Genomic DNA, 25,866 nt, shown 5'->3' with positions numbered 1-25,866 from the left:
AACCCTTTTGCCTCAGTGAGCTCACACACTCGTAGGGACTCAGACAAGAAAATGTCTATGCTGCTAGAAGTAGCAGATGTGCTAAAACGTACATGGTGGGCAGATAACCAGGAATATGAAAACTGGGTTTTGAAGGATACACTGGATGGAAGAAAAGCATTTCAGAAAGAAGGGACAGTATGTGCAAAGACAAAGGGGCCCAAGGGAACTTGTGTTCTGAGGGAGGAAAGGTGAAAGAAAAGGCGTGATGAACAGCCAAGCAGCAAGGACCCTACGGAGGTGGAGATAGCCCAGGATGCCACCAGCAGGCGGGAAGTGCTGAGGACACAGCCAGGCACTGACTGACATCCATGGAGATGGCGAGAAGAGGATACAGGTTTTAAAGACAGGTGTTACTAGGCTTGGACCCCAAGTAGATGTGACATGAGTAATGAAGAGGGAAAAGAATATCTGCCATGAAAACTCCAGGACTTTTCCAGTTTCCTACAGAAGCATCTGCATGAATCAGGGAAACATATATAAGGACGGGAACCTGGACGAGGTAGACGGGAAATATGGTGTGTTCAGTTCTTGCTTTGCTGAGTTTGAGGTGCCTGTGGAATACTCAGAGACATAGGAGCTTTTCAAAGAGACTGCACAAAAATGGCTTTGTATTTCATGCAAGCACACTTTAGGTTTGCTATTAAAACACATACACACACACACACACACACACACACACCTCTTTATTTGTTCAATCCTGCAGCTTTAAAAAATATATATATTTTATTTCTACTTCCTGGCTTTTGACTCTTTTGTGTTGTAGCAACCATTATAGTAAATGGATTGATGAAAACAAGAAAATGTCATTGTAGATTTTTTGGATGTAGACAGAACTCTGGAGATGATCTGGTTCCATTTTCTTCCTACAGAACAGGAAACTGAGCTTCAGAGTGGTCAGGTGGCTCATGATGTACAAGAATAGAATAAGGCTTGGAACTCAAGGAAGGGTTTTTCCTCTATATCACAGGGTTCCTGCGGCCTGTGAATACCTTGGCAAAAGATTGGGTGGGATTCCTTGGCACATGGCTGCCTCTGTCTTCACATGACCTCCCTCTCTGTGTAGGTGCTTTCTGTCTCTCATTAGGACCAGGTAATTCAAGAGAATCTCATCTTAGACCCTTAACTCAATTACATCTGCAAAGACTCTTTTACAAACAGAGTTACATTCTCAGGGTCTTAGCATTAGGACATGAACATACCTTTTTTGGAGTGACCCCTTATCCCACTACACCTTATGACCTTGGACTATTTATTAATATGAATGCCCTAGGGGGTTTCAACACCTGGCTTTATCCACCTCAAGTCTATCATGGGAATTAAAGGAAAGAAGGCCCATGAAAAAAGTTTGTCAAGAGTTACATGAATGTTAGTTATTCCCGTTGATGTGACCAGTAATTTGTCCAGACATTTCAGTAACACACTGATCTGCAGTCCAACTTTTTCTCCTTCGAGTTTAAAAATAGTTTTGCTGAAACGCAAGGATTTCAGACCAAACTTCTTCAAGGACAGAGAAATATTTCACAATGTAGTTACTAAGGAAGAGAAAAGTTCAAAGATAAATTATTGTCAATTGTGTGTATGCATAGAAGTGAAATACCAGAAAATGCCTTGAATATTTTTCTAGAACAAAGCAAAGAATAAAGAAACAAAGAAATGAATTTCATAGGTCAAACTGATAGAGTTGGCTTTCCTCCACTTATTTCTTCTTATTATGAGAAATTTTAAATAAAAAGAAAACTTAAGAGAATTAAATGAAGATCAATCTTATTCTCACACTTAGATTTTAAAATCATTACCATTTATCACATTTGCTCTATCTTTACATATGTAAATAGATGGAATTTTTTAAATTTAAAAGTAGGTCAAAGACAGCATGAGACTTTATCCCTGTTTATTTTCAGAAGCATTTCTAAAAATAAAGGCTTTCTTCTACATAACCAAGATTCCATCATCACATCGGGACAATTGGCAATAATTCCATGATATAATCTAATATCCTCAATTCTCTGAGCATTCTAAATTTTTTCGGTTGTCCCTCAAATGCCCATACATTCATTCATTCATTCATCCATTCATTCATTTATTTATAAATTTTTTTTGGTGCCAAAACCCAGGAAATGCTTGTACTTTTAAAATCAGCATCCAGGGCACCTGGGGGTCTCAGTCACTAGGCGTCTGCCTTAGGCTCAGGTCATGATCCCAGGGTCCTGGGATCAAGCCCCACATCAGGCTCCCTGCTCTGCAGAAACCCTCATTCTCCCTCTCCCACTCCCTATGCTTGTGTTCCCTCTCTCGTGCTCTCTCTCTCTCTGTGTCAAATAAATAAATAAAATATTTAAAAATAAATAAATAAAATAAAACCAACACCCAAACAACATGCATATCTCTTTAGACTCTTTTAACAAAGAACAGTTCCATCCCCTTTTATTTTTCCTTGAGATTGACTTTTTGGGAAAACAGTGATCTTGAGTGGAGTACTAGAGTCCATGGGCAGGTGGAATTCTGTTATTCATCAGCACTGGAAAGAGCTCTGCATGAGGACGCTGCATGTTCCATGCATCCCTGCCCCAGCCAAGGAGCAGTCGGGCATGTCTACTTATTTTATAAACGCAGTAGAAATCTCCAGTCTCAGACAGGGCTATGGGCTTGCCCCCAGAGTGAGGGCTGTGAGTAGGCTAAAGAGACCATCACCTCTTCGTATAACCCTTTTTTTCTTGCTTTGCTTCTTTCATAACCTTTATCAGAATATGGTGGAGCTGGAGGCTGAGCATCACCGGGACCTACAGAATGAATGGGAGGAGGAAGAAACAAATCAGGTTCAACACGAGGATCCTGACATGTCCACGTCTTTGCAGTTTTCCAAGGAGAACATCCCTGAACTGTAAGCCTTGACACATGCAAGAGGAATCATTTAATAATATTTTGTGGTGGGTACATGCTATGTGAAATATGTCAGAGAAAGACAAATACCATAGGATTTCACTTATATGTAAAATTTAAGAAACAAAACAAATGAACAAACAAACAAAAAGGAGACAAACAAAAAAACAGACTCTCAAGCACAGAGAACAAACTGGTCGGTGCCAGAGGAGAGGTGAGTGAGGGGATGAGTAAAATAGATAAAGGGGGTTAAGGGTACACTTACTGTGATGAGCACTGAGTACTGTATAGAACCCTTGAGCATGTTATTGTATACTTGAAACTGGAATGAATGCGTATCTTGTCACTTTCAGATAACTTTCTAGATAAGAAAAGAATTATAGGGGCTTCTGTGTGGCTCATTGGGTTAAGTGTCTGCTTTCAGTTTGGGTCATGATCCTGGGGCCCTGGCTGGGATGGAGCCCTGTGTCTGGCTCCCTGCTCAGTGAGGAGTCTGCTTCTCCCTCTCCCTCTCTCCACTTGTGCTCTTTCTCACTCACTCTCTCTCTCAAATAAATAAAATCTTTTAAAAAAGAAAAGAATCATAATTATCAATAGAAATGAGAGGCGCCTGGGTGGCTCAGTCAGTTAAGCTGCTGCCTTTGGCTCAGGTCATGATCCCAGGGTCCTGGGATCGAGTCCTGCATTGGGTTCCTTGCTCGGCAAGGGGCCTGCTTCTCTCTCTGCCTCTGCCTGCCACTGTGCCTGCTTGTGCGCGTGCTCTCTCTCTCTGACAAATAAATAAATAAATAAAATCTTATAAATAAATAAATAAGTAAAATCTTTAAAAAAAGGAAAGAAAGAAATGTATTGTTAAGCCCTTGTAGACCATTTCCCTGTTACACACCTCTCTGAATCCAACAACATGGAATCACTATCCTAACATTCATTGGGATAGTGTAATTCTTAACATTCATTCTATGCAGAAGTTAAAACATTTATTTTTATTTAATGTAAAATGTAAAATACATTTATTTTCTCCAGCCTTATGAAGATCTGCTAAAATGGATATAAAATAAATGCTCAAATTTTTTCTTGAGGCCTAAATGCTTGCCTGACCCATTCTGGTGACAGGAAATGAATCAGCACACCAACTTGCCATTCAAAGAAAGAAGGTTTGGGGCCATTTGAAGATGTTTCCCATTTCTTACCTTAAAACTGATCATAATAATATTTCTGCAGGACTCAGGAAAACGCGTTCTTTCAGCTGAACTACTGGAATACACAGATGGGTCTACAAGTGAAAGAACTTGGAGCCGATCACATAGGCTGGATGGAGAAAATCAACAATATTATCCGAAAAATAAACCTAACAGAAGAAACAATGAAGAGGTAATTTTAGGGTGTTGGGTTTGGCCAGAATATATTGAAAATTTTCATAGCTCCAGAAACTCTGGTTTTAAGGTGGTAAAGTCTCTTAGGAATGTCTTCGGAGTAAAAAAGTATCAGGTCTTACATTTGATGTCAATGTCTCAAAGCCTGTATCAAAGGTATCTGCATCTTTGCTCTCTCTTCTCTCAAGGAAGAAGGAACAAGCCTTCTTTTGTAGGCTTTTTTTTTTTTTTGAAGCTGTATTAATGGTCATCAGAGGAAGGACTTCAAGTCCCCAATAACCCTTGACTGTAGCCAGTATTGTCCAAAGGTATCCAACCAGCATGACGTGAAAAAATTATTTAAAAGTATAGTTGTTAATGCATGTCTGAGTTTAAATGGAAAGTTTTAAGATGAAAGAGAAAAGATAAGAGTAATTATTATTTATCTAGTTACTGGTATAAAAAGAAGGCTTTGGGGTAAAAGGAAATCCTTTCACTGGTGGTGTATAAATTCAGGGTACAGACATACCACATTTTGTTAGATTTATGCCTAAGTATTTCATCCTTTTGGTGCCATTATACTTAAAACTTTTAAATTTCGAATTATTTGCAAGGATATAGAAATGCAATTGGTTTTTATATATTGGTCTTGTGTCTTGTGACCTTGCTAACCTCATTTATTAGCTCCAGTAGTTTTGTAAGTTATTTGAGATTTTCCACATAGATAATTACGTCATCTGCAAATAGAGTTTTATATCTTCTTTTCTATCTGCATATGTTTTACTTCTTTTTGTTACCTTATCATATTGGTTAGAACTTCTAGTATGATGTTGAATAGGAGGAATTACAGCAGACGCTAGATATTTCCCTTGTTTTTAGTCCTACAGAAAAAGCATTAAGTGTGATGTAAAGTGTTTTGCTAGTTTTGTTTTTTTTTTTTGAGATTGAGAAAGTGTTTTCTATTCTTAGTTTACTGAGATGTTTTTAAAATCAGGAATGAGATTAAATTTTTTTTCAATAGCTTTTGCTGCATCTATGAATGATCATGTTGTTTGTTTGCTCATAGTCTCCTGATATGGCAAATTATAATGACTGATTTTCGAATGCTGAACCAGCCTTGAATTCCCAGAATAAACTCAAATTGGTCATAGCATATTATTCTTTTCATATATTGTAGGACACTATTTACCTAAAGGGAAATTTTGGGTGTATGTTAATGAGAGATATTGGCCTTTTCCTTTCTTGTAGTGTGTTAGTCTCAGAAAACTTGTCTTATAGAAAAAATTGGGCTATTTTCCCACCCGTTCTATTTTCTGGATGAATTTGTGTAGAACTGCATAATTTCTTCCTAAAATGTTTGACTGAATTCACCAGCAAAGCCATATTGTCTGGATATTTCATTACAGTAAAAATTTAACTACAGATTTAATTTCTTTAATGATATATAGGGCCATTCAAGCTACTGAACCATTGGGTATATATTAGTGGTAGAGTATATCTTTTTTTTTTAAGATTTTATTTATTTATTTGAGAGAGAGAGAGAGTATGAGAGAGAAGAGGGTCAGAGGGAGAAGCAGACTACCTGTTGTGCAGGGATCCCCATGATGGACTCCATTCCAGACTCCAGGATCATGACCTGAGCTGAAGGCAGTTGCTTAACCAACTGAGCCACCCAGGTGCCCGGTAGATTGTATCTTTTGAGGAATTTGCCCATTTCATCTTCCCTCAGTTTTTCCAAATGGTAATATCTTGTCCAACTCTAGTATATCATCAAAACCAAGAAAGTGACCTTGGTACTATAAATAGAACTTATTCAGATTTTACCAGTTATGTGTATTCTCCCTTTTGTGTGTGTGTGAGTGTGTGTATAGTTCTGTGCAATTTTATTATATGGGCAGACTTACATAACCACAACCACATCAAGATTCTCAGTTTTACCATTGCACAAGATTCCTTTGTGTTAGCCCTTTGTAGCCACACCTATTTCCTCCCTGATCTCTGGCAATGAGAAATCACTTCCACATGTCTGTAATTATGTTATTTCATAAATGTTAGATACATCAGATCACGCATTATGTAACCTTCTGAGATTTATTTTTTCACTCAGCATAATTTTCCTGAGGTTCATCCAAGTTGTTGTCTGTATATCAATAATTCTTTTCTTTTCGTTGCTAAGTAGTGTTCCATAGTATGGTGAGATATATATATATACATATATAAAGAGAGAGAGAGAGAGAGAGAGAGAGAGTTTGGTTAACCATTCACCCATCCAAGGACAAGTGTGTTATTGCTGGTTTTCAGCTATTATGAATAAAGCTACTTTGGACGTTCACATACAAATTCCTGTGTGAAAAGAAGTCTTCACTTCTCTGGGATAACTGCCCAAGAATGAAATTGCTGGGTCACATGGTAAGTCTGTTTTTAGTTGTGACAGGAAGCACTAAGCTATTTTCTGGAGCAGCTGTCCATTTTACGTTCCCACCACCAATGTCTGAGTGACCCAATTAATCCATATCACTAGCAGTTGTCATTATCACTATTTTGTATCCTAGTCATTCTGATAAATCTGTAGTAATATATCATTATACTCTTAATTTGAATTTCTCTAATGGCTAATGGTGCTGGGCATCCTTTCATGTATCTATTTGCCATTTATGTATCTCCTTTGTGAAATGTTTGTGCATGTGGTTTGTTCATTTCTTAATTGGATAGTTTGGTTTTTTAATGTTGAGTTTTAAGACATTTTCATATATTCTAGATATAAGACCTTTGTCAGATATTGACAAGTGAATCCATTTAACAGGGTCTTTGGCCAAACAAAAGCTTTAAATTTTGATAAGTTCTAGTTTATCTGTTTTATACGTAGTATTATCGGTGTTAAGTGTAAGAAATCTTTGCCTAGTCATAAGTCCCAAAGATTTTCTGTAGGTTTTTTTCCCAGAAATTTAGCTAAGCTTCTATTTTAATCTTTTAAATTTTCTGCTCCTGTATCCAATTGGGCCTCACATTTCTTTACTACTATTTAGATTATTTTGTGTTTTTTACTTTCTTGCATTGCATTTGTGACATCCCATTCCAACACAACCACAACTGAAGAGTCTTCCTATGTAAGAATAGGATTTCATTCTTGAAAGATCAAAAAAAGATTGTCTATTGGGTGACTTTTCTTAATCCATAGGACTTAGTCCATCTCTTGGTCTATTTGCAGCTTATTAAATGAGGTGATATCTCTGGAGGGTCAAATTGAAAAGCTAGAGTCACACCAGGACCTTGACCCTGATCAGGGAGCAAACATTGAGGTAAGCTGGAGGCTTGGAAAAGATAATCTGGGAGGTTGTAGGGACTCTGCCACCATTTCCCACCCTTCTATTATTTAAGAGATCGTAGTAAGAATTAAAACCCATCTTTTGCCATGAGGAGAGCTCGCTGGTGGTCAGTTCGGAACACCTTTCATGTGGGTACCACCACTTCTATTCTCTGACAACACAGAAAGTCTAGACTTTTTAATTCTATTAGAAACTCAATTCAGTAGGCTTCTCTCTTAATGCCATCTTAAGACAATGATTAGTACCTTAACAAAAGAATTCTCTTCTTGATCTTTGCATCCCAGCACCTAACAGTTCAAGAAGACATCCAGGAATTAAGTATTTGTGAATAACAGCAATCTTAAAATGTAAGAGATATATTTGTGTTCATCTCTGCTGCCTTCGTGAAGCGTTCTTTTGTTGGTTTTCACAATCCAATTTTCCTGTTGTTTTCTCTCCTGGCACTGACAAGAGACTCTTTTCTGAGAAAAGTTGAATCCTCCCCCCACACTTTTTAAAGATTTTATTTATTTATTTATTTGTCAGAGACAGAGAAAGAGTGAGTGAGCACAAGCAGGGGGAACAACAGAGGGAGAGGGAGAAGCAGGCTCCCTGCTGAGCTGTGGGTCTGATGTGGGACTCGATCCCAGGACTCTGGGATCATGACCTGAGCCAAAGGCAGCTGCTTAACTGACTGAGCCACCCAGGCATCCCCCACTTTTTTTAAAAGAGTCATAGGAAGTTAGAAAGGCAGTAACCAACTTTGGATGAGAAACAGACTTCAGAGCTCTGGTTGACAGTATTTCTAAATGTCACAGCTTTGAAAAACAATTCTCTAAGAAAGGAGAAACCTGTGTCTTGCTACCTCCTCTACTTTAGCTCAAGCCAAAGCTTAAATTAAATGAATTTTGGAGGAAATAAAGAAGAAATGCCTCCTTTATTGCAGGAAGACAATGTTTATTTAGAACCCTTACATATTAAAGCCAGCTATAGATCAGCACAGATTTAACACAAGGGGTTGGGGGTGTGGATACTTTTAGCCACAATTTAGTCCAAAATTTTGAAGTAGCAACCTCATTTTGAGCTAATTGAAAAGTCAAGAGTTCTTTTCACTATCTTTGGGCTTTAAAAATTGCAAATTATGAGAAAATGGAAGAAGACAAGGCCAACAAATATTCTGCCTTGGAAAATTTCCTCCAAGAGTCAGCTGTGTTACAAGGATGTGGATTTCAATAGAAGTTAGGGTTGGGGGGGGGGATGGGTATCAAAGGAATGAGGAGAAAGATGGAAGAACACAAAGATAAATGAGAGTGAGATTTAAAAAAGAAACCAACAAAGGTTTGGGATAGTATGAAAAGGGAAGTCAGGACAATACCTATGGAGAGTCTCTGTCCTGGAGATGCATAATTTTGTATGCACTTAAAAAAAAAAAACAGCATGACTTAAAAACTATAAACACCCCAAATATCCACCAGCTGGTATGTGGATAAACTGTGGTACATGTTATATGATGGAATAATACTCTGCAATACGAAGGAATAGACTTCTTACTCATTCCACAACATAAATAATTCTCAAGTGCTTTATACCGCATTAAACAAGCCAGATCCAGAAGATTGCATTCTTCATGACTGCATTTACATAACATTCTGAAAATGGCAAAACGATAGAAAGAGAAAAGAGATTAGTGGTTGCTGGAGTTACATGGAGAAAGGGAATGGGGGGTTGACAAAGAGGCACAAGGAAATTTGGGGTATGATGGAAATATTACATATCTTGTGCTGTTGATTATGTCAAAATTCATAGGACAGTACATTTTTTAAAACAGTGTTTTACTGTATGTAAATTATACCTCAATACACATAACTTTAAAAAATAGGCACAAGGTCTGTCCTCAATAAGTCTAAAAGTTGATGGGAAAGGTCATATAAAAGCAAATGCAGTAATATAATAAGAAATTTTAATTATTTTTAAAATTTTTAAAGATTTTATTTATTTATTTGTCAAGGACAGAGAGCAAATGCACAAGTGGGGGCATAGCAGGGAGGGAGGGAGCAGCAGGGAGGGAGAAGCAGGCTCCCAGCTGAGCAAGGAGACCAATGCAGGATTCAATCCCAAGAGCCTGGGATCATGACCTGAGCCAAGGAGAGATGCTTAACTGACTGAGCCACCCAGGTGTCCCTAAATAAGAAATTTTGAATATAAGTATTACAGAAGCAAAGTCAGTAGGAATGGCTATAGTTTCACTCTGGTAATGGGAAAGGAAGATTGTTAGATATGGAACCAATAACCGAAGTGTGGTGTGGGCAAATTAAAGGAAAAATAAGTTAATAAAGTTAGAATAAAACCACATGTATTGGCTCATTTATATCTTGTGAAGAAAGGAACAATTCTGAAAGGGAAAGCAGAGAAAAATTGGTAAAATCACTTAAAAAACACACACATAGCAGAAACAAATTTAAAAGACCTTTAAGGTGAGGAAAGGACTTTGAGGTGGCCTTTGGCTATTGCCTGATATTTAACCCCCAAATCCACGAAGCTTTCTGAGATCTCCATATTAACATCTCAACTTTCATTCTGCAACTGACTCATATCCATTATCTTTGGTACAACTATCTTAGATAAGTACTGTATTAAGATATTTACTCTATAAGTAAACCAGGGTACCAAGTAAAAGTGATTAGAAGATCACAACTCCTTTCTAAATAATTAAGTCACACAATTCAAGGGTTGGTGATGGTTGAACTTGGTAAAAGAAGGGTGTAACTATACATTCTCTGGAAGCTGGGTTTTTTAAAAAACTTTATTTATTCATTTGAGAGAAAGAGGTACAGAGAGAGAGAGAGCATGAACCAGGGGGAGAGGCAGAAGGACAGGGAAAAGCAGAATTCCCCCTGAGTAGGAAGCCCAACATGGGGCTCGATCCCAGGACCCAGAGATCTTGACCTGAGCTGCAAGGTAGATGCTTAGCCATCTGAGTCACCCAGATGCCCCTCTCTGGAAGCTGTTTGAGGGTAAGTGTTTATTACGTGTTTCCAACTAGCACAATGCCTAGCTCAAGGGTCACTTAACGTAGGATGTAGACAACTGTATCTTGTTGATTCAACTTAATGTTGATTGTGGAGATCAGTACCCAGAGCAGTATCAAACAAAACAAAACAAAACAAAACAAAAAACAGTTACTATCAAGTCTCAAACTTTTTGATCATAAATGAGCTTTCTTCTAAAAATCTTCTCTTGGTTTCAATTCCACACATCACTACAACTTTTGACTTATGCCCTTTTGTTTTAAAGGAGAAGATCATGGAAATTAAAAAGCAAATAGAAGAAATGGATAACAAATATGTCCAGGTAATGATGACATTATAATTAAGGAAGAAAACCAGTTCTTCAAGGGAATCTCAGATTTATAGAATTTTAGTGAATGGAATTCAAAACTGGATGAAAGATAGGCTCAGTATTTTAGCCTAGCAGGGAAATATCTTGTAGCCTACACCCTCATTTTCAGAGGAGAAAAGCATAACTCAAAAATGTGATGTGGTTTGCCCATATTTCCAGGTGAAAAGACCAGTCTCATTCTTGCTCTCCCATTTTAAAATTAAAGTATGTGTATCTTTTCTTCTAACAAAAGTAATGCATGCTTATTTTAATAATTAAAACATAGAACTATTTCCTATTTAAAAAAAAAAAGAAAAATAACTTCACTCCCTCAAGGATGAACACAGTGAATATTTTAGTACATTTATATTCTAAATTTTCCTATACATTGTGCTTACATGTTGTCTTTACAATTTAAATGGGATTATATTATATATATTTTTTGCAACTTGCTGTTTTCCCTTAGCATTTTTCTTCAGCAACCTTCTATGCCACTAGATGTCATTTTACCTTTTCACTGTTTATATAATGTAGGATTTGATTTTTGGACTTATTAAATTTATTTCATTGGGCATTTGGGGCTTTATAATAAATTTGTGATAAATAAATTTATCACAAATTTTGCCTCACCAAATTCATATCCTTGCTTGCTTTTGCAAGTACTTGTTTAAGAAAAATTTCTAGAAATGGCACCACTAGCACCCATGTTCTTGAATCCCAGAACACTGTTCTTCCTGCTATTGCTCTGCCTTTCAAAGTATCCTGCAAGTCTATTATAAAATGATTAGTTAAAAACCTTAAAAGAGTTATTTACTCCTGACATATGTATAATTGGCATCCATGTCTTAGAAAGTTTGCTTTCAGCCTATCTCTTAAACTTGCTGAAAGAAACCAACCAGAGGGACCAGACACTTTTGTGGGTAGCACTTTTGTTAAACTATAAAGTCCAAATACTCAAACTAATATAATGAGAACATATATTCATATATTATAAATTTTAAAATATTTAAAAGAAATACAAATATTTTTTCTTTGACACATAATGTTTCTCCAACTAGTGTCCTAGAAGTTTGTTAGTTTTCTTTTTAGAGAGAGCGAGAGAGCACACACATGTACACAGGTGTGGGGAAAGGAATAGGGAGAAGGGGAGGGAGAAAGAGAATCTTAAAGCAGGCTCAGCATCCAGCATGGAGCCCAATATGGGGCTCAATTTTATACCTCTGAGATCATGACCTGAGCCAAAATCAAGAGTCATACGCTTAACCAACTGAGCCAGGAGTAACCAGGTGACCCAGGAGCACCTAGTGTCTTGGAAGTTTATTAAGGCACAAGGAAAGAATAAGGAATAGAGAAAAAGATGATTTATCATAAGCTGCTATTGTATAAATTTATACTCCTAAAATGTTAAAAATAATTATACTAATCTTTTGGTGATTCCTCCTGCAATTTACCATGATTATATTATGAATTTGCTGAGAGGAAGGATTTTACTAAGTAAAAGTTAGTTTCAAAGAAGTCACTTTACAACTAAGTGGTGTCAACATGAGTGACGTTTTATGGTATAAACCAGAAAAATATAATTTCTGTTTTACCCAAAGTTGTGGGTATCTTTTCAGGAAGATGCTTGTAATGAAGCTCATGAATTAAAGGAAAAACTCATTGCAAGAATGAAGGTAAGATTTCACAGTTACTCAAGTTCAAATAATGATAAAATCCAAATATAGGGATCATTCTTTCTCTAGAAGTTAAGAGTGTGCCACCTACTGTTCTCTTTCTCTTTCCTTATCACTTTTTTCTCCACTTCCTGGCCCTCTGCTTTGGGTGGAGCAGCTTGCAGTCTGCGGACTCCCCAGGTCTCACAGCTTTGTGCTGCTTCTACATCTCCTCCACTTAGAGCTCAGCCTCTATGTCGACATGTTATGTGTTCTTCAAGGCTCAGCCCAAAAGTCGTCACCTCTTCCAGACCTCCCATAATCTCCCCTAGCCAGAAAAATGGCCCCATATCTGAACTCCTCCCACAATATCTTGATGTAAATGTGAATGGATGAAAGAAGAAATGAATGAGTCAAACTGTCACTTGTTCAGAGGTGCCTAATCACCCCCCTATCTGGAGTAAGTGTCCCACCAACAAACCTCAGCTATTCTAACTCATCATCTTACTATTTTCTCTTTTTTTTCCTTTTTTTTTTAATTTTAATTTTTTTTATTTTTATTTTTTATAAACATATAATGTATTATTAGCCCCAGGGGTACAGGTCTGTGAATCGCCAGGTTTACACACTTCACAGCACTCGCCATAGCACATACCCTCCCCAATGTCCATAACCCCACCCCCCTCTCCCAACCCCCCTCCCCCCAGCAACCCTCAGTTTGTTTTGTGAGATTAAGAGTCACTTATGGTTTGTCTCCCTCCCAATCCCATCTTGTTTCATTTATTCTTCTCCTACCCCCTTAACCCCTCTATCTTGCATCTCCACTTCCTCATATCAGGGAGATCATATGATAGTTGTCTTTCTCTGATTGACTTATTTCGCTAAGCATGATACCCTCTAGTTCCATCCATGTCTTCGCAAATGGCAAGATTTCATTTCTTTTGATGGCTGCATAGTATTCCATTTTTTATATATACCACATCTTCTTTATCCATTTATCTGTTGATGGACATCTAGGTTCTTTCCATAGTTTGGCTATTGTGGACATTGCTGCTATAAACATTCAGGTGCACGTGACCCTTCGGATCACTATGTTTGTATCTTTAGGGTAAATACCCAGTAGTGCAATTGCTGGGTCATAGGGTAGTTCTATTTTCAACTTTTTGAGGAACCTCCACGCTGTTTTCCAGAGTGGTTGCACCAGCTTGAATTCCCACCAACAGTGTAGGAGGGTTCCCCTTTCTCTGCATCCTCACCAGCATCTGTCCTTTCCTGACTTGTTAATTTTAGCCATTCTGACTGGTGTGAGGTGATATCTCATTGTGGTTTTGATTTGTATTTCCCTGATGCCGAGTGATGTGGAGCACTTTTTCATGTGTCTATTGGCCATCTGGATGTCTTCTTTGCAGAAATGTCTGTTCATGTCTTCTGCCCATTTCTTGATTGGATTATTTGTTCTTTGGGTTTTGAGTTTGCTAAGTTCTTTATAGATTTTGGACACTAGCCCTTTATCTGATATGTCGTTTGCAAATATCTTCTCCCATTCTGTCAGTTGTCTTTTGGTTTTGTTAACTGTTTCCTTTGCTGTGCAAAAGCATTTGATCTTGATGAAATCCCAATAGTTCATTTTTGCCCTTGCTTCCCTTGCCTTTGGCGATGTTCCTAGGAAGATGTTGCTGCGGCTGAGGTCGAAGAGGTTGCTGCCTGTGTTCTCTTCAAGGATTTTGATGGATTCCTTTCTCACATTGAGGTCCTTCATCCATTTTGAGTCTATTTTCGTGTGTGGTGTAAGGAAATGGTCCAATTTCATTTTTCTGCATGTGGCTGTCCAATTTTCCCAACACCATTTATTGAGGAGGCTGTCTTTTTTCCATTGGACATTCTTTCCTGCTTTGTCAAAGATTAGTTGACCATAGACTTGAGGGTCTATTTCTGGGCTCTCTATTCTGTTCCATTGATCTATGTGTCTGTTTTTGTGCCTTAATATTTTCTCTTTAGCATGTATCCTAGTCTATCATATGTAATGTATGTGTATATGTGTGTCTGTGTGTGTGTATATATAGGTGTGTGTGTGTGTGTCTGTGTGTGTTGCTTCTCCCCCAGCCCCTATAAATGTGCATGTAATTCCTTAGCCATTTGGTTTAAAAAGGCACATGTAATAGAATGCACATTCCTTATCTATTTTGTTAACCACAGTATCCTAGAATAGTGCCTGGTGGGAGTCAATATGTTTTGCATAGATGAACAAATTGAACAGATGAATTCAGTATAAGGATAGTTATCTTCCTACATGAATAAGTCAGTAGTTAAAGATTAGCATGTGTGTCTACCATGCTGCTACCTTATTTTGTGAATGTGTAAGTCTCTTTCTATTAGGTGAGTTTGCACTTGCCCATGACCTCCTCATGTGACTCATATGTGATTGGCAATGTGGGCTCCTGAGGTGTTCTGGAGGAAAAGCACTCTGCATCCTCTACAATAAGACTAGCAGACCTCTAAAATCATTTTTTAAATGATAGTTGATTGCTATTTTTTTTTCAGAACTTTTACAAAGACATGACTCTGATGAGTACAAAACTGGGAATGTACCAAATGCAAGAAGGGAAAACAGACTCTCAGAGTCCTGAAGAAATGGTCATGGAAGAAAGTGAGCCCCTGCCTTCTCAGGTTCCACCACCCCCTTCAGTGCAGAACAGTCCTGCCAGCCTTACAGTGTGGTAAGTCAGAGAATGGAGCCCCTGGGGCTGGACAAAGGCCCCCAAAATGTATGAACCATACTATGATGGATTTCTTCAAGGAACGACTAAAAATTTATCTTCCTTTGTACATTATCTCTTCTTGTTCTTTAAAAGTCTGTTTTTTTGGAGTCATAGTGTTTTTCATATTATTTTTAGCTATAGATCTATTGCATTAGATAAATAGATACAGATTTTTTTATTACTGCTTTAGGTAACTATGTATACATAAATCTTAAAAGATGGCGTCTGCAAGCTAAGATGCAGCCCTCCATCAAAGGAACGTACCTGCTAAGTGGATTTGAACACCTTTGTTCATCAGGCAGGATGCCTCTCCCTTGTATGGTATTAAAGACATACATCCTAGCAAATTCTGACTCTTCAGATCCTTTTCTGAAGATGCCAGACCATCATATATACCTGGAGTAGTACCCTCCTCTAAGAAAACTTTTCTGATTCTTTAGAATCAGAAGTAGAATCAATCCAAGTAGAATGTTTAGCAACGTCTCGTGGGTGCACTCTGCCTTACACATAATTCTGATCTAGAACCTACAACATATAATTTCCATTAAATTATTTCAAATCTGTCTCCTCCTAATAATCCATGCGCTACCAAAAGACAGGCATCTTTGTCATTTGGGGACATGAAATATAAAACATCTTCACCATGATGAACTGATAGTAAATTAATAAGTAAGTGAGGAGTGATGCCAATGAAAATAGGGGAGTAAAACCCCCCAGGAAATTTCCTCCCCCATAAAAATCAATGAGAGAGCTTGAAAAAAATTGAATCAACTTTTTCAGAACTCTGAAAATTAAGGATTTAATATCCAGAATAGATAAAGAAGTCTTAGAACTCAACAACAGAAAGGGAAACAGCCCAACTTCTAACATGAGCAAAGGATTTGAATAGACATTTCTTCAAAGAAGATACACAGATGGCCAACAACCACATGAAAAGATAGTCACTCCACTGGTCATTAAGGAAATGCAAATCAAAATCACGAGGTACCCCTCTACATCTCTAAGCCAACTACAATTGAAAGGACAGATAATAACAAGCATTGGAGAGGATGTGGAGAAATGAGAACCCTCAGACATTGCTAGAGGGGTTGTAAAATGGTGCAGCCATTTTGGAAAACAATTTGACAGTTCCTGGAATAGTTAAATATAGGGCAGCTACCAACTGACCCACTCCTAAGTATGCACCCAGAAGAACTGAAAGTATACGTCCACACAAAACTTGTACATGAATAGTCATAGCAGCATTATTCATAAAAATAAAAACAATACAAATATCCATCAGCTAATGAATAGGTAAACAAAATGTGGTGTATCCAAACAATGGAGTATTGTTCATCCACGAAAAAGAACAAAGTACTAATGCATGCCGCAACTTGGATACCCTTGAAAACAGTATGCCAAATGACAGAAGTCAGACACAAAAGCCCACACATTATATGATTCCATTCCTGTGAAATGTCCAAAATAGGAAAATCCATGTGGACAGTAAGTAAATGAGTAGACTTAGGGTAGTGGTAAATAGGGAGTGACTGTTCATGGGTACAGGCTTTCTTTTGGGGGTGATGACAATTTCCTGGAATTAGATAATGGTGATGGCAGTACAACCCTGTGAATAAACTAAAAGCCACTGAATTATACACTTTAAAGGGCAAATTCTATGGTATGCAAATTATATCTCAAAAATCAAACAAGTAAATGCCTTTTGATTATCACTTGATAATCAAATGATTATCAAATATAAATGGACAGATTACAATCCAGTTGAGTGGACCATCTTTCATCACATTATTATACTCTCTAGTTAAGACCACTGAAGACTTTGACCAACTTCTTGTCTAACTACATTTCTTGGGAATGTACTGGTTCCACTGAAGCACACTTATACATTATCTTTTTGAGGAGGTTTATCTTGCAGGTGTTGTTGTTGTTGTTTTTAGGCTCAGAAGATACCTCTTCCTGGTATAATCTCCAATTCTTCAGTTCCCTTGTAGACTTTCCACAAATCATCTGAACCTTTTGGAAAAGATTAAAGGTTTTATGCATGGCAGACCTTGAAAAATAAACATGTAAATAGATAAACAGCATTTAAAAAGTTAAAAGAATATTTTTATTCTTGAAAGAAGATAAATTCAAGGGGCACATGGGTGGCTCAGTGGGTTGAGCCTCTGCCTTCAGCTCAGGTCGTGATCTCAGGGTCCTGGGATTGAGCCCTGCATCTGGCTTTCTGCTCAGCGGGGAGCCTGCTTCCCCCTCTCTCTCTGCCTGATGCTCTACCTACTTGTGATCTCTCTCTCTATCAAATAAATAAATAAAATCTTTTTAAAAAAATAAAAAGAAAGAAGGTAAATTCAAAATGAATAAAATTTTTTTACTAAAATATTTAATGACACAAATATTTGGTTCTACACAGGTGATGTGAAAGAAAGTATTTTGAATTAGTAGCTATGACGTTTTCCAAAAAAAAAAGTCTGCACTTTAAAAAATAAATATTACACATGTTCTTTTTTTATAATAGAAAATCTAAACATACTTTAAGTTATATTGACTTATAAATCAAACTCAAATGATTCAGTCGTGTCAAAAAACAAATCTGAAAGATAGATAGATAGATGATAGATAGATAGATAAATATAAATCTGAACCTAACCATACCCAGAGTGTTCACTTAAGGAAAGAAAAAACTAGAAGAACACACTCTATACCAAAAGAAAAACAAACAAAATAAGACAAAAAATTCATACAAAATAGAAAGAATGAATGAATGAAAAGAAGAAAAAAGAAACAAAACTTAGCTGATGATATTAGGGTGGTGAGATTATAACTTTTTCATTTCTCTGTTTTCCAAATTATCCATAAATTAAAAAACTATTTTTCTCTTTAAAAATAATGTTAAAATGTGTTTCTTTGAAAATGTTCCAGTTCGGTATTTCCAAAGATGACTGGCTTTGAAATTTAGGAAGAACAGTGTTTATTTACTAGCTATGTTTTAGTAGTGAATTGTTTTTCCTTTCATAAGAAAAAACAAATCTAGATTTAGCCCTTCTCGAGGGCAGGGCAACCCTCAAAGCTTCTTCTGACTAGAGTATTTATCAATGCATTGGCTCTCTAATAAAATGTGTGATGGGACGCGTGGGTAGCATAGGCAGTTAGGCAACTGATTCCTGGTTTCAGCTCAGGTTATGATCTTGGGGTCATAGGATTGAGCCCTGCATGGTGGTCCACACTCAGCACAGAGTCTGCTTGAGATTCCCTCTCCCTCTGCACCTCCTGCTCATGTTCTCTCTCTCCCTCTCTCTGAAATAAATAAATAAATAAATAAATCTCTAATTGTAAAAAATGTGTGAAATAGAAGCAACTATTTGTGTCACTAGCAAGAGACAGCCAGTGGCAATAATGCCAAGCAACTTGGCTCAGGTTTACAGAATCCACTGATTTGGATCACAAAAGAGATCCATAGCTAGCTTTAACTGTGTTCTAAATTTTCTCTTCTGAAATATATTATCGATGACCATTATCTCCAGGTGGCTGGATTGTCTGCGACACTTCCTTCCTTCTTTGTGTTTTTCTGGATCTTCCAGATCTTCTACCCTAATCCTGTATTGTGTTTATAGTTAGAAAATAATAATGCAAGGATTTAAAATCAAATAAATAAAATACATCATAGGTACAGCCTAGAAGGAGGAGTCCTGAAAGACTTGAGAAGGTTTGTTTTATCTTAAAAGGGTAAGTCTGGTGCAGGAACAAAACTAGTGATAGAGCTAGACTCCATTTGTCACATTGCATTTTATATCTCCAGGAATATCTAAGGGCCTGGTCCTTTATTTCCCTCCAAATCAGTGTCACTATACCTTGCAAGTGAGGTCAAGATGTCAATAATCTGCTAGAATGTGAGATGAGCATTTCAAAGGTCTCATAATTTCCAAGGTTTCATTGTTTCATGGCTTTAGAACCTTAAAATTCTAATGCCAGCCCTAGGAGGGACTTACAGGCTCAACTATTCGAAGCTCCTTCTTTTGAGGATGTTAACAGAGGTCAAGAGAAGTTTAATTACTTCCTTGAAGTTATAGAGCTACCTGGGGGGTGGAACCAGGAGTCTCATCAGTGTGGTTTTCTTCAGAACGTTCGTAATGCAGATGTTCTCTTTCCTTGTAGGAAACGTGCACTGAGGATTTTCATCATGTTTTATGTCCTCACCTTCACTGGACTTTCATGTTACATCCTATTTTTTGATGCTACGTTTATCTTTGAAAGCTTGCTCCCCACAATGCTTGGACGCCGCAGAATGTGGGAACTCCGGGAGATCATTGCGCCTTTCTTGAACTTGGAAGTGGAAGACTTGTTACCTTCCTAGAGATTTAGAAGTTACTGTTACCCTACTGACTTTCTCCTTAATAAAATTCTGGCTGTTCTTGCATTATGTTGGTTAACATATTTTTCAAAAAAGTACTATTGGGTTTTTCGCAAAAGACATAGTAGTTATATGGAAACGGCTTGTCCACAGAAAGAAAAAAATGAAAACAGTTTATCTTTACCCTTATGACTCACAATTACATCTTGAATCATTCCACACATTGTTTACACATTTACTTCAAAGCACTAGGATCTTTTCCTCCAACGCTGAGAACGCTGAGACTACCCAGTATTAGCTTCCTTGTTTCTTCCCCCATTTTCCTCAAAAAGAAAAGCACAGAACGAACTTCTTTCCATCATTATCAGTTTTACTGCTTTCGGCTCAGGTCATGATCTCAGGGCCCGGGGATCAAGCCCCGCATCGGGCTCTCTGCTCAGCGGAGAGCCTGCTTCCTCCTCTCTCTCTGCCTGCCTCTCTKCCTACTTGTGATCTCTGTCTGTCAAATAAATAAATAMATACATACATACATTRGAGGAGGGCAGATGGAATGTGAGGGATGAGCTACAAGGCCAGTCAGTGGTTCAGGTGAGCTAATGAGGGGAGATGAGGCTAGAAAGGAGATGAGGGGTTCAGTGGTTACTATAAGGGTAGATTCTACAATATTGGGTTATGTAATGGATTTGGGATTGGAAGGGTGGTGACAGGGAATGTAGTCCCAGCTCTTCTCACATTTGAATGGATCTTGAAGGGTGGAGAATATTTTCATGGCAGAGATGAGGAAAAGGGGATTTCAGAGAAACATCTGGGTAAAACTTAGAAGCCATGAATACAAGGCAGAGTCAGGAAACTTGCTAGGGCATTTTGCTCAACATAACAGCTTATGCATTCTTTTCAAAAGACTCTGCCTCACTCATTTTTGTGGTCTCTGATTGCCAAATAACTGGTCCATGGATGGTGTGCATTGGAATCACTTGGGGAACCTTATACACTAAAGGTTTTCAATCTCACCTCCAGATACTTAGATTCAGTAGAGCTAATGTGAAGTTCAGGAACTTTATTCTCAAAAATCTCCCTAGCTGAGGACAACTGTGGGGGGATGGGGCTCAGTCAGGCAAGCCTCCGATTCTTGATTTCAGCTCAGGTCATGATCTCAGGGTTGTGGAATCCAACCCTGCTTTAGGCTCTGCACTCAGCAGGGAGTCTGCCCGAGATTCTCTTTCTCCCGCTGCCCCTCCCCGCCTCACATGTGTGCTCTCTTTCTCTCTAAAATAAATATAAATAAATCTTTTAAAGAAAATCTCCCCAGCCAAACATAATACAAATCTAGATTTGGGAATCATGCCTTGGCACGCTTTAGGATAATGCTGTGCACATAGCAGATACTCAATAAATACCTATTGAAGCAAATTAAATTATGTGCTCTTATCTTTGTGGTCTCCCTATCACCTCATCTTGTGCTACACTTAATATTTGCTCAATAATTCCATCATAAAAAATAATAATTTCCATCATAGCCATTTTCTCAATAGTACCCTCAACTCCTTTACTATCTTTTGGCTTTAGCATTCTAGAAATCACCAGGTCCTTCTAATTCTTCTATAGCAATTTTTCTCAAACAGCCCCCGTTCCTTACATTTATAAAGTTTCCATTCTGCTAGGCCTTATGATACAAATGGATTACTGCTGGGAAAAGCTAGCCTATCGTTTCCTCCTCCAGAGGCTATGATACACACAATGTTAGAAAAGAATATATCCCAAATACCACTTTCATCACGACATTCTAAAGCCAGAAAACTGTATCAGTTGCTAGAAATGCAACATTTTCTTGTGAGTGGCTCTCGGGCTATGATACCTAACAGAATTCCACAAAGAGAAATTCGGTTATACATTTGCCTGAGGTTCACCTCTAGAAATTCTGAATCTTTAGAACTTGGATGAATCTCTAATATCTTCTGTTTTAATAGATTCCCTTAACAAGACTTAGGACTACAGGTTTAAGAACCACTATGCTATGCTATGCTATGCTATGCTACAGGCAAAACTACCTGGAATTATAATTTGACTGAGATCCCATACAAGGTTAATCAAGAGATGATTCCTTTTGCAGGAAGGGAGAAGGAAGTGAGTATGGATGAGGGAATTTCCAGGACAAACAGAAAAGGGAAAAAGCCAAAAGCTCTGGGAACGATGAGTAATATATTCAAAAGGTCGTGTGACTGTGAGAGAACATGCTAACAGACAGATTTTCTTTTTGAAGTCTCAGATTTATTTACAAATATAAAAGGGACTATTCAGACCAACTGGTAGACAGAACTTGGTATATGTTTTTGATAATCTTCAGGAAACTTCCAGTTACTAGATACAGGATCAGCTGCTTTGTTTACAAAACCAAAAAGGAAGTATTGAGTTTAATTAACTCAATTAAAGTTAAAAGTCCTGCAATAATCATATAACACTAGTGATGAAAATAAGGTAGGGAACTAGATTATTTTAAGGATAAAATTAATATTTTACTAACTACTTATATAGGCTTTATTAATATCTAAACTAAGATGGAATAATTTTCACTAGGGCATGTATAGCCTTAAAGTGGGAAATGTATTATTTTCTCATCAGTTTATTTTCAATTTGCCAACATCTCAAGCTGGAAAGCTGGATGTCACAATGTTCTACTCTATTGAGAGAGGGAAACATTTAGTAAAGTACCATAATATTAAGATGATCTAAATGCCTTTATGCGGTAATTCAGTTAACTGCTTTGGTTGGTTGGGTTTTATTTCAGATCTTTTAAATGCCATATTCAATTGAGTCAACCGCTATGTACACAATCACTTACTAAAAAATGTCAGAGTCATTTTACAAGTGGTCTTGGTTTTGGATGAGGAGGACAGAAAATAAATGGTCACAAAGTCTCCATTGGTCATGTTTCTTTGAGTGAAGACAGCTATACTGTAGTGAAGGGAGATTTAAACTTGGATCCAAAGCTTACGTTAGAGTCATGATCTGCTGCCAACTGTGTGTCTGGTAGGGTCTTCTAATCTCCACCCTCCCTCTGTCCCGAAGTCCATCCCAGCACTTGTTCCACAGCTCCCCAGAGTGTTGGCTGCTGAGAGTTCACAGCTAGGATCTCCCCTTGAACTTGTCTGTGGTCAAAGAGATCTCCTCTGCCTAAGGTTCCTCTCCTTTCCCAAGGGTACTCTGCATCCAACAAGTGATCCAGGCCAGGATACATTCATTTCTGAAGGGCCAACCTGACTCAGCTCCCCAGGAGAGTAATTAAAGCTCTAGTGCAACTATGTCACAGTGCAGCTTCTCTCTCTGCCCCGTCTTGTCCCCATCATCCCCTTCACAGGGAAGATCTAGAGACTCTTCCCCAGTAAACCTACACTTGAGTCTCAACTTCAAAGTCCTTTCCCAGGGAGTTTCTCCCAGGGAGATACAAATGAAGACTAACCAAATGAGAACACGTAAAGACTAGTTATTCCAAACCTGCTATAGCAACAAGTCAGCCACCATGACTTGTGTCTTAACAGAGACTCAAGAAAGGCAGAGGAGTGGGAAAGCTTAACAGTGAAAAAAGAGGAAGGCTTCAGGTATATCTTGATTGAAGGCTATTGGCATGAGGGAGATGTAGATGGGCTAACTAGAAGGGGGGCATCCTTCATAATGGTTAGGGGTTGATCCTAAGTTGGAAACAGGGACAAAAATTAGGGAAGCTGTCAGTTATTAATCCTGTCTTTGTTCACACATGTATAAATAGTGGAAAATAATACATGCCTCATGAGATAGTTGGATTAAAGGACTCAACACTTAATAGGTTGTAGGGTATTATTATTATTATTACTACCATGGACAATATTTAAACATGTGAGATTACCTAATTAAGAACTTTGAATCTGGGGCACCTGGGTGGTCCAGTTGGTTGAGCCTCTGCCTTTGGCTCAGGTCATGCTCTCAGGGTCCTGACATTGAGCTCCCTGCTTGGTGCAGAGCCTGTTTCTCCCTTTCCCTCTACAGTTCTCCCTAATTGTTCTCTCTTGCTCTCGCCCTTTCTCTGTCAAATAAATAAAATCTAAAAAAAAAAAAAGAGCTTTTGATCTGACCTAATCGAGAAAAAGTGAATTTGAATATACTTCTTGATACACTATTTCTAGAAATGAAAGTCACTGATGGTGCCAAGAGGTTCAGTCAGTTAAGCACAAGACTCTTGATTTTGTCTCAGGTCATGATCTCAGGGTCTTGAGATTGAGCCCCACATCTTGGTCCATGGTCAGTGGCGAGTCAGCTTGAGATTCTCCCTCCCTCTCCCTCTGCCCCTCCATCCCTGCTCACTCTCACTCTCTTTCTCTCTCTCTCTCTGAAGGAAGGAAGGAAGGAAGGAGAGAGAGAGAGAGAGAAAGAAAGAAAGAAAGAAAGAAAGAAAGAAAGAAAGAAAAAAGAAAAAAGGAAAGAAAGTCACTGAAGCACAAATTTTGATTCCTTTCTTTCTAATGTTCCACTTGAGGTCTGGCAGGAAATCTTTTGGTTCTACCTTAAAGCATATGCAGAATTCAAGCTCTCCTCACCATCTCCTTGACAGCAACTGCTCTTAATAATAACATCACCGTTATTGCAAAATTTTACCAATTCTCTCTTTGATTCTCCTGATTCCACCCTTGTCCACATATAATTCAGCAGTCAGAATGATACTGTTATGATGTAGGTAAAATCACATCACCCCTCTGCTCCAAAATCTTTCTGTGGCTTACCATTTCTTTTAAAAAGAAACCAAAATCCTGACAATGGCCTTCAGCAACCTGTACTTGGCCCTCCATTGGCTCTCACCTCATTCTGCTCCACTTGTCCCCTCGATCACAGCACTCCACTTTCGCTGTCCATCTTGCTGTTGCTGGAGCACGTCAGGCATACTCTCACCTCAAGGGCTTTGCCCCAGCTGTCTCTCTGCTTGCCAGTCTGTGCCCTGAATACACACATGGCTCACTTCCATGTTGCCTTTAAATCTTAGTTCAAATGTCATCCCCTTGGCTATAATAAAAAGGGCAGATAATGGTAAGTGTTGGTGAGCATGTGTAGAAATTGGAAACTTGATATACTCCTAATGGCAGAGTAAAATGAAATAGTCTCTTGGAAAAACAATTCCTCAAAAAGTTAATGTAGAATTACTATATGACCCAGTAGTTTCACTCCTGGATATATAGCCAAAAGAATTAAAAAACATAAGTCCACACAAAAACCTGTAGATGAATGTTCCTAGCAGCATTTCTTAACAACTAAAAACTAGAAACTATCCAAATAACCATCAACCAATAGTAAACAAAATATAGTCTACCCATACAACGAAGTGTTTACTTAACCACAAAAGAAGGATGAAATACTGATACATGCCACAACATGGATGACCCTTGAAAACATTATGCTAAGTGAAGGAAGCCAGACACAAAAGGTGACATATTGTATGATCCCATTTGCATGAAATGTCCAGAATAGGTAAATTCATGGAGACAAAGTAGATTAACAGCTGGCGGCAGGCGGGGAGGGAGTGACTACCAATGAGTATAGGATTTCTTTCTAGAGTGATGAAATATTCTGGAATTCAATAGTGGTGATGGTTGCATAGCCTTGTCAATATACTAAATATTACTGAATTTGTATACTTTAAAACAGTGATTTTATAGTATGTGAATCATATCTCAACTTTTAAAGGCGTCATCTTAATGAGACATATATGACCATCATGTTTCATATTGCAATCCTCCCATCCCCATTCCAGCCCTCCCAATTGTCCTCCTTTATTTTGTTATGATTTCTAACATATATATAATTTATTCATTTATTAGGTTTATTATTCATCTGTCTCTGTTGAAATGTAAGCTCCACAAGAGCAGAGACTAAACTAGGATTATATGGACACCACATTACCTGTACACATATCAGAAAATATGTCCATTTGAAAGGGGGGACACTACCATCTTAATTACTGAGCAAAATTTCCTGAGAGATTATTTTGCTCCGAATGCTAAAAGTCTGAAAAGGAATGATCTATATCCAGGGTGAAGGAGTCAAAGTTTAAAAAGGATAGGCAACCATAGGAGGAAAAGGGCTAGCTAGATCTTCGAGAGGTTTGCACTTGGATAAAGGATTAGAAGA

General features: G+C 38.0%; 1 protein-coding gene across 1 annotated transcript in view; it reads left to right on the top strand.

Moving 5' to 3' along the window:
* Nucleotides 1-19,769, top strand: part of SMCO2 (single-pass membrane protein with coiled-coil domains 2) — a 30,088-nt gene extending 10,319 nt beyond the window's left edge. Inside the window, exons 4-10 of the mRNA XM_032855433.1 lie at nucleotides 2,787-2,923; nucleotides 4,144-4,293; nucleotides 7,483-7,573; nucleotides 10,874-10,930; nucleotides 12,574-12,630; nucleotides 15,151-15,326; nucleotides 19,521-19,769. Coding sequence (XP_032711324.1) covers nucleotides 2,787-2,923; nucleotides 4,144-4,293; nucleotides 7,483-7,573; nucleotides 10,874-10,930; nucleotides 12,574-12,630; nucleotides 15,151-15,326; nucleotides 19,521-19,719 — 867 coding nt within the window. The 3' untranslated portion in view covers nucleotides 19,720-19,769. The remainder of the gene's footprint in view (nucleotides 1-2,786; nucleotides 2,924-4,143; nucleotides 4,294-7,482; nucleotides 7,574-10,873; nucleotides 10,931-12,573; nucleotides 12,631-15,150; nucleotides 15,327-19,520) is intronic.
* Nucleotides 19,770-25,866: the final 6,097 nt, after the last annotated feature.

Source organism: Lontra canadensis, unplaced genomic scaffold (genome assembly GCF_010015895.1).
Source record: "Lontra canadensis isolate GAN:19392208 unplaced genomic scaffold, GSC_riverotter_1.0 scaffold9, whole genome shotgun sequence".
NCBI lineage: Eukaryota > Metazoa > Chordata > Mammalia > Carnivora > Mustelidae > Lontra > Lontra canadensis.
Note: the sequence above shows the minus strand (reverse complement) of the source record. Positions and strands in the feature narration are given on the sequence as shown.